We start from the raw sequence: 14,695 nt of genomic DNA on the forward strand, positions 1-14,695 counted from the left end.
TATTACTCAACATTCCTAACACAGTGCCTGGTCACAGAATGTTAGCTGAACAAATGATGTTCACAGGTAGGAAACAGTGCTCTAACTGGTTGGCACTAGCTATAAAAACCATGCTTTTTAAAGATCAAAGTAGCAGGGAAAGAGAGAAGACAACAAATAACATTTAAAAAATTAACTAGTTTAAGAACAAAGAAAATGACACAAAATAGATTTGGCATCAAAGTGTCACTAATATTTTCAAATAGGTCAATGTCTTATAGGAAGTTTCACATCCCTCCCTCCTCTGTGCATCAAAGTCGAGAGTGTGTGAGGACAGCGAGAGGAGGAGGGGTGTGAAGTGAGGGACTGGGGCCGAGGGGGGCAGGAGGAAGGAAGGCTTTTGGTAACCACGTTCCTCCAGGAAAGTTAATCAAATGCAGGCTCATGCTCATACCAACTGTGCTCAAGACAGCAAATACAGGCATCTACCTCGGTATGTCTAATTTTAATAACCTTTTTCAAGTTTAAACAAGTTTGCCAACCCTTTGTAACTATTATAATTACTTCTCAAATCCTATTTTATTCTAGAGTCCTAAAATATTTTCATTTCATGCTTTTCTTATCACAAAGAAAATAATCCACTAAACAACATACAACACTGCACTGAAATTACACTTTAAAATAACTTCCAATAAAAATGATCAAGTTTCAAAAACGTTAATGAAAATGCAAAACATGAAGAATATATAAATATATGGTGGTTAGTTGCCAAACAACTGAATTTAAATTGGTCAATCCAATTTACACATAAAACCAAAAATACACACACTTGGACAAATTGTTTCAGTGAATAAAAATGACTGAATTTGTACAACCGCGTTTACATCCACTGTGTGCTTTGGTAAGATCTCATCTGTAACAAACAAGTCAACCTCCGTATTGCTAGTTGGGTAGTTATAGCTAGATATACAGTGAGCATCACATTGCAAAAAGTCCATTTTCTTTTGCTCAGACACCTCTGCAAAAATACATTTACTATTAGGGGAAACAGAAACACTTACGAGTAGCTGGTCAGTTCATCTAAATTGCTGTGCATATTAAATGCATATATTTCTCCTAAATGGAAGAGCTTCTCCAAAGCCTCATAGATGAATATGATGCAAATGAGAGCTGCGAAAGCCTCCTCAGTGAACCGGGTGATGTAACACACAAGGCTGCTTGCATCTGTCGCAACCAAAACAATGCACAAGAAAGAAGTCCACAGACCTATACTGGTTCTCAAAGACAGATAGGAAAGGTGATAATCTCTGTTTAGAAAGAAAAATGTGGACATGATCAACATATACATGCCAAACAGTACTGGTACTTAAAATTTTCATAACAAACAATAAGAACAGTATAAAAACTTAAGATTTCTAAAAGAGAACACATTACAGAATAACAAAATAATGACTAAAGAAAGCTCTATGTGTTTTTCTGCTTCAACTGAAGACTAGCTTCTTATTAGTAGACTTAATGATTATATTTTACTTATACAAAAGGTTTACAGTGAAAATCTACTAGGCAATAAATATTTTAAAAACAAAGACCTCACTTTAGAAATCAGTTATGAGGAGTAAATGACAGATAAGCAGCCTGTAGAACAAGTGGATGTATGTCGCTCTCTCTGAAGACCCAGATGCTCCAGCGTCAACACGGCAGCCACGCCCCAGCCCCACCACCACCAGCTCCTCTACCACCAGTATCACCACAGTGACTTCATTTTCCAATTCAATTTCAAATAAGAAATTACTACCAGTGAGTCTAAAACACTTGAGGCCACTACATTCTCTATTTATGTGTGTACTGTGCCAGATCAGAATCAGAATCAGCTTGTCCAGTGGCAAAAGAATCCAAACAAGAGAAATTAGTGAATCAAACATTTAACAGCATCAAGTTGTTTCAGACTAAAATATTCAACTGCATTTATCTCACAAAAGGAATAGTACTGCCATGTCAAATTCCGAGGCTACCAGCTCCAGTAATCTGCACTAACCCCACACTGTGAGCTGCAGCTCCCTCTGTGACACAGGCTTGCTGGGTAAAGTCAGCGTGAGCCTTCGAGATCCACTGCTTTCTAAACTTCCTTTAGAAGACCAACATACCGTATAATAAATAATTCAGATTAACTACCTTCTTACTAGGTTGAAATTTGCTAACACAAAGGACTTTTATTGTCCCTCAAGTGATTTTCTTATCAGCACTCAAATCCACTGAGTTTAAATTCAAGGTGACTGGGGATGAGAGAAGGAGCCAGAGTAGGGTTGACCACACAGTAGCCCCAAAATATTGAAAATATGTATACTCATCAGATCCTCTTTTTCAGCTATTAAATATACAATGTACTTTTAACTAAAGTTAGTAACAATAATATATAATTATAAACATACATAAACAAATGTGACAAGTAGGTAACTATTACATACCTGCAGAATTTAAATAAAATTTTTTCAAACACTAAAACTGGACCTGTGCTCCCCAATATTGTTAGAGGTTGCCCAGCAAACAACGAATAGGCAATCCCAGTTAATGATGCTCCAAAAAGAGACTCTATTGCACTCTGTTTAAGGAAAAAAGAGACGAATAAAGGTAATACATCATAAATATATCTCTAACCTACTATAATACACATATATAAGATACCTGGAAAATAAAAATATTAATCAAGTGGTTAAAAAAATAAAGCAAATGCAACTTTAAATCTCAAATTTAAATTTTAAATATGGAAAATTACAAATATATTTTAAATACATAGAAAAATTGTTTTGTTTTAGCATATTAAAGGTGAACTTTTATAATCAACCCTAATTTAAAACTCAGTACTACAGGAGGTAAGGAAAAAGGGGTAAATGGAAGATGGACACAGAGGCTCCAACCCTATCTATACATGTTTTACTTCTTAAGCCTATGGTGAGTATAAAGATGTATACATTATTTTGAATATTTTTGCATGTCTGAAATAGTTCATTTAAGAAAATAAAAAACATACTAAATGCTCGATGTGGTGTGCTACAAAAAAAAAGACTCCTTCAAGTAGATGAACAAGAAATTAGCATGCTCAAATTTGAAACTATCATTCTCAAACTTGTTTCTAAAGTGCAATTTCCCATACATTTTAAAGAAATTAATCTAATATGATGGGCTTAACCAACATATATAAAACATGAAATGCTTAACATAAATAATAGATGAAAAATCTCCTTAAAAAACTCCTAGAAACCATACATGAGGAAATATTATTATTAAAGTTTGGTAAAAATGATAAAATGAAAGACTCATAGAAACCTTAAATCAAAGCTAGTAGGCCAATTTTGTTTCACTACCAACATTACATCCTAACTGATTAGGTTATCAGTTGCTAAGGCATATAGGCTATGACACTCGACAGAGGGGAGGGGTCAGAAAGAAAACGGTTTACCATTCACAAACATCAAGGTCAACTGGGATATACAATTAAGAAAGGAAAAGCCCATCATCGGTAAAGCAAAGACAAGACACTTGTGAGAAACAAGCCTCCTGGAACTTGAGAGGCAACCCAGCAGCAGGCAGAGAGCAGGGCTTCAGAACCAGATCTGAAGTAGAAGACTGCTTCCCACCAGGTGCTAAACCATGGCCGTATCTCAGACTTGTCCAGCCCAACTTTTCTCATTTTTAAATGTGGGTGATGATAGCCAGGAGAACTTAAAGAAGCAGTGTTTCTGAAAACACTAGCAAGCACACTGTCTGGCATATGGAATGCACTCAATAAATGGTAGCAATTATCATCATCAGTAATAAGAGCATGTTCCAAAATCAAAATCACAACATAAGAATAGTATATAGTAAAAGTAACACTCAATTATTAGTATAAAAATAGGATCAAACCCACATACAAACTAGACTTTCAGCAAAATGAATAAGTGTTCATATTAATAATATATTTATGAATTGTATGATATAAATTTGTTTTCTTGCCCACAGACAAACAAGAGATTGTCCTGGAAGACACTACTAAGCTATTATAAAATCTTTAGTTCAATTATAATATGTATATTTAGGAATGAATTTAGAGTTCAAATCAAAGGAAAAAATGTCTAAACAACATCTAGAAATAGAAAGCAAAAAATTGAGCAGAGAAACAAGGAAATGGCAAATAAAGAAATGCTAATGGGGTGGGGAAGGCAGTTGGGCGCAAAATTACTTTCCCTCCTCAATGTTGTGTTGAAAGAGCAGAAACTTCCAGGTGAAGACCTTCCTTTCACCATTCCCCAAACCCCTCATTGCCACATTTACTAGGTTCTTTTACCCAGACCTACTTTTTCCCAATTTTTAAACTGTTTCTATGTTCATTCCCAAACTAAAACCTGTCTTTCCCTAAAGAAATCACAGCCCTCCCTATACTGCCCTAACTAACCCACATTCAAAAGCTTCCATTTTACCCACCAGAAGCCCTCCCCTAATCTCCCCCATACGCCTCTCCACTGTATAGCACTGAACAATCCCTGCTGATCTTCCTCCTTGTCTACACCTCTATTTTGGTTTTTACAAAATTACATCATCCTGACTCCTCTTTCAGAGCTCTGATTGTGCCTGTGTCTAATTCTCTGGGCCATTGTTCTCCTCATTCTCATCCTTCCTCCATTTCATAAATGGGGATAACTTCCCACACTTTTTTCCTCTCCTTCTCTCCCTTTACATTGTTAACCTCATTTATTTTCAGTTTCCCAATTTTCATATTTCTTTCTTACCACTCTATAAATTCTGGAACTGCACCTCCTAATGTCTCCATTTCTACCTGAAGTTCCAATAAGGCATCTGAAAATAAACGCATCATCTCCATATCACTTCCCTCCATAATATTTCTGATTTCTCTATTCTAAATTATTACAACTCCTACAGCTCTTCCTTTACCTCACTCACGTGTGGCACAGAACACCACGACATAGTAACTACATATATACTATCCTATCTTTTTCTCCTAGGTTAGGACCCTGAGGATAGATGACACATGCCCATGTCTTACCCTTGTCTATGTTCCTCTAGTGCCTAAAGCTCTATCACATGCACAGGGTATTAAACAGCAGGATGAGACGGGCAGGCAGTGAGTGACAGTCCAAGAGGAAAGAAACAGTATTTCCATGATGGTAACAGACACGACACACTTCCTCAGGGACCAGCAGAGTTACATGTACAACTTGTGACAGCACATAAAGAAACTTACTAAAAATATCTATTTTGCTATAATAATATAAAAGAATAATATAAAAGAATCTAAATAATCAAAAATAAATTGAGTTGAAAGGAAATTTCAGTTGTCAGGTTTATCTCATGTTCAGCTTATGAAATACTTTAATTGAACAATTATTACTACTTAGAATTGGTTGGTTTTTAACCTTTTATCTGTAAAAAATAAATTTTCTCTAAACAGTAAATATCATTAAACAAAATATACTTAGGAATCACAAACTGTCTCATTTAAACGCCATTAAAATGTATATAAACAGCAACAAAAAAGTCTTTCCAAATTTCACGAAGCACTAGATGCTGTTCCAATATCAGGCCCCCACAGCCTCAATACAGTATCACTAAGAACAAAAAACATAAAAACTTTCATTCTAGTCATATCAAAATATAGATGCAGTTTTCAGTTATACTTTCCAATTAACACTTTGGCAACATTCACACAAATTTAATAACAGCAAAATTAAACACCACTTCAAAAATCCATCATTTGTCCAGAATTATGCTCTCTTCTTCCAAACAGTCTAGCCCAGGGGACCTGCCAGGGTGGATTAGTTGATGTTAATCATATGGCTCTAACTAATCCTATGATGCCTTAAAGGATACAAAGTGACCCCACGGATAAATTCTCCCACCCATGACCCACCCAGAATCAGTTCAATTGATCTGTCTCCTCCCACCCACTCCCCCCACAAAGACAATACAAGCCTTTTACTCAATTTATAAAACCATTCATCCAGCAAGCCATGACAAACTTTTTTCTTTCTTTCTTTCTTTTTTTTTTTTTTTTTTTACCTCAACTGTGCATCTTCTCCTGTTCAAATGGCTTCCCCATGTTTTCCATTGCAATTACCTTTGGGGGAAGTCTGCTTTGGGACAGGTTAATCATGCTGTGGGTAGACTCTTCAAATAAAAGTATGAATAGTGAGACAAATGCACACAGACACTTGCCTCTGAAGAGCTAAGAGCCTGGCCACTACCAATCTTTGTACTCACTATTCTGCCTTCTGTAGCTTCTCCAAGCAGCCCTCCAAAAGTGATTACAGGAGACATACAGGCACAGTATAGGAAAAGAATCGAGGCCAGGCACTGCAGACTTAATGCATCCTTGAAGTCACTCAAGAAAAAAGGTGCTTTCCTTTTGATGTCAAGTATCAAACCACCAAAAAGCCTAAATAGGTGAGATGAAACTCGTCAAACTGTACACTAGAGGATTCTGGCTAGTTCAAACTAAAACTATGGGCTACATAAAACTGCTGGTGCCTAGCGTTTTGTCAACAAAAATCAATATCCTATTTAAATAATGGTATAAATTATAGAAGACAAACTCATTTAATCTAATCCACTGATAGTGGAAAGGCAGACCTCACTAAGTTAAAAGAGACACAAACATCTGTATCATATGGACTATATACTGAAAAGACTACAGGCAAATGACTATATGAGTAAATGCAATAGATATCAAACACAAATGTGCAAGGAAATACATAATAAAAATAAATAAAACCTAACAACCTATTCATGAAAATGTGCATAAGCAATGCTATTAATCATTATTTATATTATAAATCTTAAAGGCAAGTGTCAGAAATACCAGGAATGCAATTATAATATAATCATAAGTCCCCAAATACCCTTTAATATGAATATAGTATGCTCAGGCCCACTCAAGTAGTGAATTAAATAATTTTAGTTTTAAAATTTTAGTACTTCAAACACATGAATACTTCTGGTCTAGAAAAAAAGCCTAAAAACTATTTCAGTGTATGTAATTTACTGTATATGTAGTCAAACCAGTGTGCATATTAATAAAACTAAGAGGTTTTAGTTAGTAAATTTAAAATCTATATTTGCATATCAAATCATTTCAATGACTTATCATTTCAGTGTTTTTTAAAATCAGACTTTTGGATACATCTAACTTGAAAGCATTCCACTACAATATAAGCTCTGTGAGGGGCAGGGACCTTTTCTTATTCACTGCCATTATCTCCAGTGTCTAGAACACTGCCTGGGAAATAGTAGGTACTCAATAAATACCGGTGACAAATCAGTAATTTAAAAAGATTTTGTGACTCATAAAATATCATTCAAATCCTTACTGCAGAAAAATACACCAAACAAATTAATCTTATGCTTTCAAATGCTTTAGATGTTTCAAGCTTTACCATTCTAGCTTTTTCCAAAGTTAATACTGAAATAAAGCCTAAACATACATTGACACCTGGAAGAAGTTATCCTATAAATAATATGACAGCAAGGGGACTGAGAAAACTGTAAAAAAAGGTGCCAACTTGCAATAAAAATGGTGCCAATGATAATCTAGAAAATGAAAGTATATCATCAAATCAATCATTTATATGAGACTCTAGGGTAACATGAGATCACTGGGGGTATGGCTTGGTACTTCTCAGTGACTAACCCTACCTCAGTTTTAAGTCTGAAGAAGTAATAATAATAATAACTTAAATAAGCCCCTTTCGCATGGGGACAGAGTCTTACTCTATTATACTCAGAGACTACTATATTAGTCAATGAATTAAGACATCCTGTATAAGCTATCCTGGATTTTTAAACAAATATTTAAGCTTCAAGATCTTTAGTTCTATAGGGACCACCAATGGATAAAACAGTATCAACATCCACATGCTTTTTTCTACACAATGGTAATACCATATCATTTTCTACCTCTACAAAATATTTTAAGACAATGTTTGCACTGGTAACATTTCTGTTCTTTATTCCAAAAATTAACTTCTGCAACAATTTTTCTAACTAGGTTTCCAGAGACTATTACTACGGTTTAATTATGCTAGTCTGTCGAATTTTACATTACCTCATGATGTACTGCTCATGGAAGAGTTTTACATCTATGCACACACACGACACATTGGTTACAATTCCTCTCTGTTCCCATAATTCTCTAACTTCATATGAGAATGGCAATAGGACACCACACTTTCCTCAAGAACCTTCTGTACAGGCAGTTAAATTAACCTACTATAGAACTACAATACTCTTAACATATGCTGCATAATATTTTCATTTTAAATTAAATCCTGGTATACAGAGCCCAATATAGTCTAGTAAACTACTTTAAAGTGCATATTAATTATCCTTAACATTATATACCTATAAAATAATATACATTTTTTAAAATATGGAAAAAATACTGTATAAAATTACTTTCCAAATATTTGCAAAGAAAAAGAATGCTTATGCCTTTTCCATCAAATCAATCTCTAGCCCCTAAAAGACACCCACACTGTATCAGTATCTGTACCCACCGTCCAGTCCTCTGTAGCTCAGGCCCAGCATGGTGTGGGGCCTCCTTAGGGGTCTCACCCGAGCTGGGGGCAGATCCATTGGGAAATACAGGAATCTTTCTCTTTTCCTGCATTTCACAAAAAACACATTTTCAGAATTGTTTTAAGGAAGCTGAGAGGCATCTTCAATTAGAGGGAACATGAGATATCATACTGATTATATATCTAACCAGTATTCCTAGAAAAAAATGCTTCCTAACGTAAACTTCCACTTTAAAGAAACTGTACTTTGAAATAGAATCTAAAATTTGTCTCTATTAATATTTCAAATTTATATTGTTTTCTTCTGCTTTATATTCTAATATCAGATAAACTATAAAACACCCACACACCCCATTTCAAATTACTACTCAGCAACAGAAGCAGAAATATCCAATAAAGCATCTCTCCAACTAGAATTTTTTAAATCTTACTCACGTTAACTATAGAAAAAATACACTTTACATTAAGAGTAAATGCTATTTTTTTCCTTTTTAAAATACTTCCCTTAAGACATAAGTAGCACAAGAGTTATAAATAAATTTTCATAAAAATCAATTTCCAATTAAGTTTTATTACAAATTCAAGAGTACTATTCTCATGATAAAAGATCTCCTCCTCCTCACCAGAGTGAGCTTTTAATTTGTTACCTCCAAAGGTCAGAGGTTGCTGGACTAAAAAAAGTGTGTGTGTGTGTGTGTGTGTGTATGTGTGCGCGCGCATGTGCACGCATGTGCAGGGGGGGTGGGTGGGTGGCGGGGTTTGGGTTGGGGTGGGTGGGAGACCGCTAGAGGGAGAGAGAGGAGACCAAAGAGAAAGGGAGAGAGAAGAGGAGAAAGAAAAAGACGGGGTTGGGGGTGGTGTTTATCCTAGGAGGTCCCCCGGATCAAAGACTCTGGATCAACTAAAGACTTAAATTCCCTGGTTCACATGTTCAGTATTTATAGAGCAGCACAACTTATCTATAATCATAAGATCACCATTTGAAAATGCCAAAATTGGGGCTTCCCTGGTGGCGCAGTGGTTGAGCGTACACCTGCCGATGCAGGGGACACAGGTTCGTGCCCTGGCCTGGGAAGACCCCACATGCTGCGGAGCGGCTAGGCCCGTGAGCCATGGCCGCTGAGCCTGCGCGTCCGGAGCCTGTGCTCCGCAATGGGAGAGGCCACAGCAGTGAGAGGCCCGCATACCGCCAAAAAAAGAAAATGTCAAAATTAAAACTAACTTACATCATAGCTCAAAGGGGAAAGGGAAAACAAAATTACAGAATTCCTAGAAAACAAATCTAAAGAAAAATACTATATACCACAATCTGTGGGATACAGCAAAAGCTTCATTCAAGAAAATGAAGCACTTACATTAAGAAAACTGGAAGAATAAAAATAAGTGTATTAAGCATTTAATTCAGGAAATGTGAAAAAAATCTTTGAAGGATGGTGAAAGGAATAAAATAAAGCTGCTAAAAGCAGAAATCGAGTTACAAAACACAATATACTTTTTTTTTTTTTTTTTTTTGCAGTACACGGGCCTCTCACTGCTGCGGCCCCTCCCGCTGCGGAGCACAGAGGCGCAGGCTTAGCGGCCATGGCTCACGGGCCCAGCCGCTCCGCGAGATATGGGATCCTCCCGGACCGGGGCACGAACCCGCGTCCTCTGCATCAGCAGGCGCACTCCCAACCACTGCACCACCAGGGAAGCTCCACAATATACTTTTTTAAAAAGGAGAACTGAAATAAATTTTAAAAGCTGCTCTACTGGAAAAATATGATAAACTATTAGCTAATATACAACCAAAGATATGACAAGAGGGCAACTTCATAAATTTTACATATATATAAGAAATATATGTACAAAGAGAGAGACAGACTGCACAACACAACCCTCTGCAAATAAATGAAAAATTTTGATGAAATGGGTAATATACCAAAAAACATAATTTCCCAAAATCGACACCAGAAAATAGGTAATTTTCTATGGTATACAGTTTACCAAAACTGACTCCAGAAAAAAGAGAAAGCTTACACAAACCAATTTCCACAGAAGAAATAAGCAAGTTGTTGAAGTCTACGACACAAGAGTCAAGCTCAGAAAATTTTAATAAAGAAATCTTTCAAACTTTCAGAACCAAATTATTCCAAACCACTTAAGGTTTAAAGAACACAGAAAAAGGAAAACTTACGAATTTGTTTTTATGAAACAAGAATAATGATGATACCAAAATGTGAAGACTGCACAAAAATCTATATACCAATCACTTACAAACAGAGGATGCAAACAACTTAAATAAAACATTAGACAAAGAGTACAGGCACTGTAAAGCCCAAGTTGGCTTATTCCAACAATGCAAGAGTGCTTTCAAATTAAAGAACCTATTAATGAGATTTACCATGATAACTGATAAATATATATATATTTTTTTGGTGGTACGCGGGCCTCTCACTGTTGTGGCCTCTCCCGTTGCGGGGCACAGGCTCAGCGGCCACGGCTCATGGGCGGCATGTGGGATCTTCCCTGACCGGGGCATGAACCCGTGTCCCCTGCATCAGCAGGCGGACTCTCAACCACTGCACCACCAGGGAAGCCCGATAAATAAAATTTATATGATCATCTCCAGAGATGCTAAAAAGCCCTTTGACAAAATTCAACATTCACTTATATTAAAAATTTCAATAAAACAGAAATTAGGGTACTTTCTTAACATGATAAAATGTGTACTTTGGCACTAAAGACAGTAACTTAATGAGAGAAACACTAGGAATATTGACTACAATCAGGAAAAAATTAAGAAATGCCCTTTGAAGTCAACTACTACTTAAAACTATTAGAGATTTTAATCAATACAATTAACAGAAAACTTGTTAGAGGTATAAGAATTACAAAATAAGGGATAAAATTATCTCTTATTGCAGATTACATGACTAAAAAACTACTACATACAATAAAAGCATTAAGAAAGGTAGCAGGATACAAAAGAAATATACAATAACCAATAGCCTTCATAAATATATATATATGTGTGTGTGTATATACATACATATAAATATATATATATATATATATAAAGCAACAAGCAGATGATATAATGGAACAAAGATCTCATTTATAATAGAAACAAAGATAAAATACTTATGAATACACTCACCAAGAAGTGTGTAAGGCACAGATAAGGAGAACTTTATAATATTCTTTAAGGACACAAAAACTGACTTGAAATAGGAAAACAACTGGGGAAAGATGTACCATGTTCTTGAATAGATTCAATATTATAAAGATGTCAACTTTCCCTCAGTTCATTTGGAAATTTAATTTCCATCACAATTTTTTTTAAATCACATCTTATTTCTGTAAGTAAAAAGCTGATTTTAAAGCTCATGTGAAAAATAAATATGCAAAGATGGCCAAGAAAATTCAGAAAAACAAGAGTAAGAGGGAGGTTGAGAATGAATGCAGACCTACCAGATATTAAAATATAACAAAAAGCCTCAGAAATTAAAGTGTGAAATTGGTCCATGAATAGACAGACCACTGGAAAAGAAATTCCAGAAACAGACCTGAATGCATATGGAAATTTAATAAATGATAAAGAACATCACCAATCAAGTGGAGAAATGCTTTTTAATAAATAGGGACAACCAGGCTGCAATTTAGAAAAAAGACAAACTGCATGCATTCTCTACATAATACGTCATGATAAATTCAAAAGGATCAACAAATGATTTAAATGTTAAAAAAAGTGATGGAGGGTGATGAGCAAAAAATATTCAGGAATATTCAACTTCACTAATTACAGAAATGCAAATTAAAACCACATTAAAATACCAGATATAGTAAGATAATGATACCTATCAGACTGACAAATATCCAAAAGTTTGACAACACACTGTGCTATTGAGGCTGTAAGGAAACAGGCATTCTCATTCATCACCAAAATGAGTCCACAACAGTTCAACCTGAAGAGGAGATTCTGGTAATATCTGCTAAAATTATAAATAAATTCCCATGTGAGCCAGCAATTTTATTCGCGTGAATCCATCCTACGGACAGACACATCTGCACAAGACTAAAATGGCAATATGAACACTACGGTATGGTTTGTAATAGCAAAAGACTGAAAACAACCTGCACCAGAAACAGGACAAACTATGGTGCATCCATACTGGAATAAAACACAGCTGTGAGGAAAGGAAGAAGGAGTATTTCTATGATTTCTTATGATCAGATCCCCAGGAAATATTGTTACATGAGAAAAGCAAGGTGCAGAACACTACAAATAGGATGTTAACTTCTGGTAAGAAAGAGGAGAGAACAAGACTATATGTTCATATTTCCCCGTACTAAATAAAAGCTGGAAGGATAACAAAAAACTAAAACAAATGGTGACCCACAGGAGGTGGGGACAGGGGTAAGAAGGCAAACAGGACACAGTGGGGAACAACTTCTTTGAGAGTAGTTCTTCATATAGTTTTTGAGTTTTAAAAATGTATAAACCAAGAAGTACTGTGTGGATTCTCACCTGAGAAGGAACGCTCTTCGGCGGCTCTATGCGTATGGAAGGGTCCCACTCTCCTGGAGGTAGGACAGTCACTTGATCTAAAAATTCATCAATTCCAGATAGGAGGTCATTTCTGTCTTTTGCTTTATAAGCTACATCATGAAAAATCTAAAGAAAAATACACATATGGAGTAAAAGGATTGTAAAGCTGAAAGAAAATTCTACACATAGTAATCCACTTTCGATAACATAACTAACTCTACATAATTACCTTAACTCTTGTTCCCACTCTCGCTAATAACTTTAAAAAATAACCCACTATTAGTATTACCAGATGAATTAAGAATAACAAACAACAAAAGAAACCAGTGATGTGTTAATACACAACAATTTTTAAAAAGAGAATATTTTACTTGGGAAATAATAAATACAGAATAAAATAATACTGTAGGTGCATCGTTTACTTTTATTGACATTTTAATGTCATTTATCCTAAAGGAATAATCATGGGTATGCTAACAATCTTACTTAAATAACTAATTTGATCATTTATATTTACTGAGTGCCTACTATTTGGCAGGCACAATTCTGAGCACTATGGACACAGATATGGCAAAGTCCCTACACTCAAGAACTCAGGGGGAAAGACAGTGAAACAGGTAATTACATAAATACACAACTGTAGGTAATAATAAATGTGCCTATAAAAATAAAGCAGGGTAAAGGAAGGGAAGCTGATGGGGAAGAACTGGGTGGCCAAGGAAGGTCTCTTAGAGAAGGAAACACTACAGGAGAAATCTGTCTGAAATGAGGGACAAAGCATGCATAGGGTGGGGTGGAGGTGGTAGAGTGAGCACTCAGGCAAAGGGAAGAGCAGCAATGTCCAGGGGCAGCAGTGGGCATAGCACATCTGAGGAACAAAAAGGAAGCTGATGTGGACGGAGCAAGTGGTAGAGAAAAGGTGACTACTCAGTCATAGCATGTAAATTTCCAAAAAAAAGCGTACAGAGGCTAGATTAGGCAGACCCTATTAAGACAACGGTAAAGATTTTAAATTTAAACAAATATACAATAGGATGTCATTGATACATCTGGATCAAGGAAATGATTTATTGAAATCTGCATATTACTGATAGTACAGAGGAAAATACTGTAAGAGAAAGGCCCATATGATCCACTTTTGTCACCAAAGAAAAGAAGGTAAGAGAGTCTAAGCTGGAGGGAGAAGTGATGGTGCAGATGGAAAGGAGATGGTAGATTAAATGCAAAATACACAGAAAAGGTAAAATCAATAAAATCTGGTTACTGACTGAGACAGAACAGAGAAAGGAGGTCAGTTCAGACATGTGGGGTTTCAGATGCCTTAGGGACACAAAGCAGAGATGTCTAACAAGTACCCGACTATAAAGCTCTCTCCCAAAGAGACAAAGTCCTGATCAATACAGGCCATGGTCAAAGGTGAAGTCCGCAAAAGCAAGAAATTATAAAGAAAAAAGGGGAAAACACAAAGTCCTGAGGAAAACCCAAAGAACCAATATCCTGAAATGCAGGATGAAGAAAATTTCAAAATGTCAAGAAGATGGTCAATAATTTCAACTTGGGGGGGGGGGGGGAGGGAGGAAACCAAACAGTATCCACTGATCCCTGACAGAAAGGTCCT

The 14,695-nt window shown here is 35.9% G+C and overlaps 1 protein-coding gene across 5 annotated transcripts in view; it reads right to left on the reverse strand.

The window, feature by feature from the left end:
- Positions 1-14,695, reverse strand: part of SLC4A7 (solute carrier family 4 member 7) — a 124,435-nt gene that overhangs the window by 28,269 nt on the left and 81,471 nt on the right. For 4 of the 5 annotated variants that reach the window (XM_067753545.1, XM_067753542.1, XM_067753544.1 and 1 more), the window contains 5 exons: positions 13,057-13,203; positions 8,526-8,632; positions 6,235-6,409; positions 2,445-2,578; positions 1,041-1,286 (listed from right to left, as the gene is read on the reverse strand). In XM_067753545.1, the coding sequence (XP_067609646.1) occupies positions 1,041-1,286; positions 2,445-2,578; positions 6,235-6,409; positions 8,526-8,632; positions 13,057-13,203 (809 nt within the window). The remainder of the gene's footprint in view (positions 1-1,040; positions 1,287-2,444; positions 2,579-6,234; positions 6,410-8,525; positions 8,633-13,056; positions 13,204-14,695) is intronic. The other variant, XM_067753541.1, reaches the window with a different exon arrangement.

The sequence above is a fragment of the Pseudorca crassidens genome, chromosome 10 (assembly GCF_039906515.1).
Source record: "Pseudorca crassidens isolate mPseCra1 chromosome 10, mPseCra1.hap1, whole genome shotgun sequence".
Lineage (NCBI taxonomy): Eukaryota > Metazoa > Chordata > Mammalia > Artiodactyla > Delphinidae > Pseudorca > Pseudorca crassidens.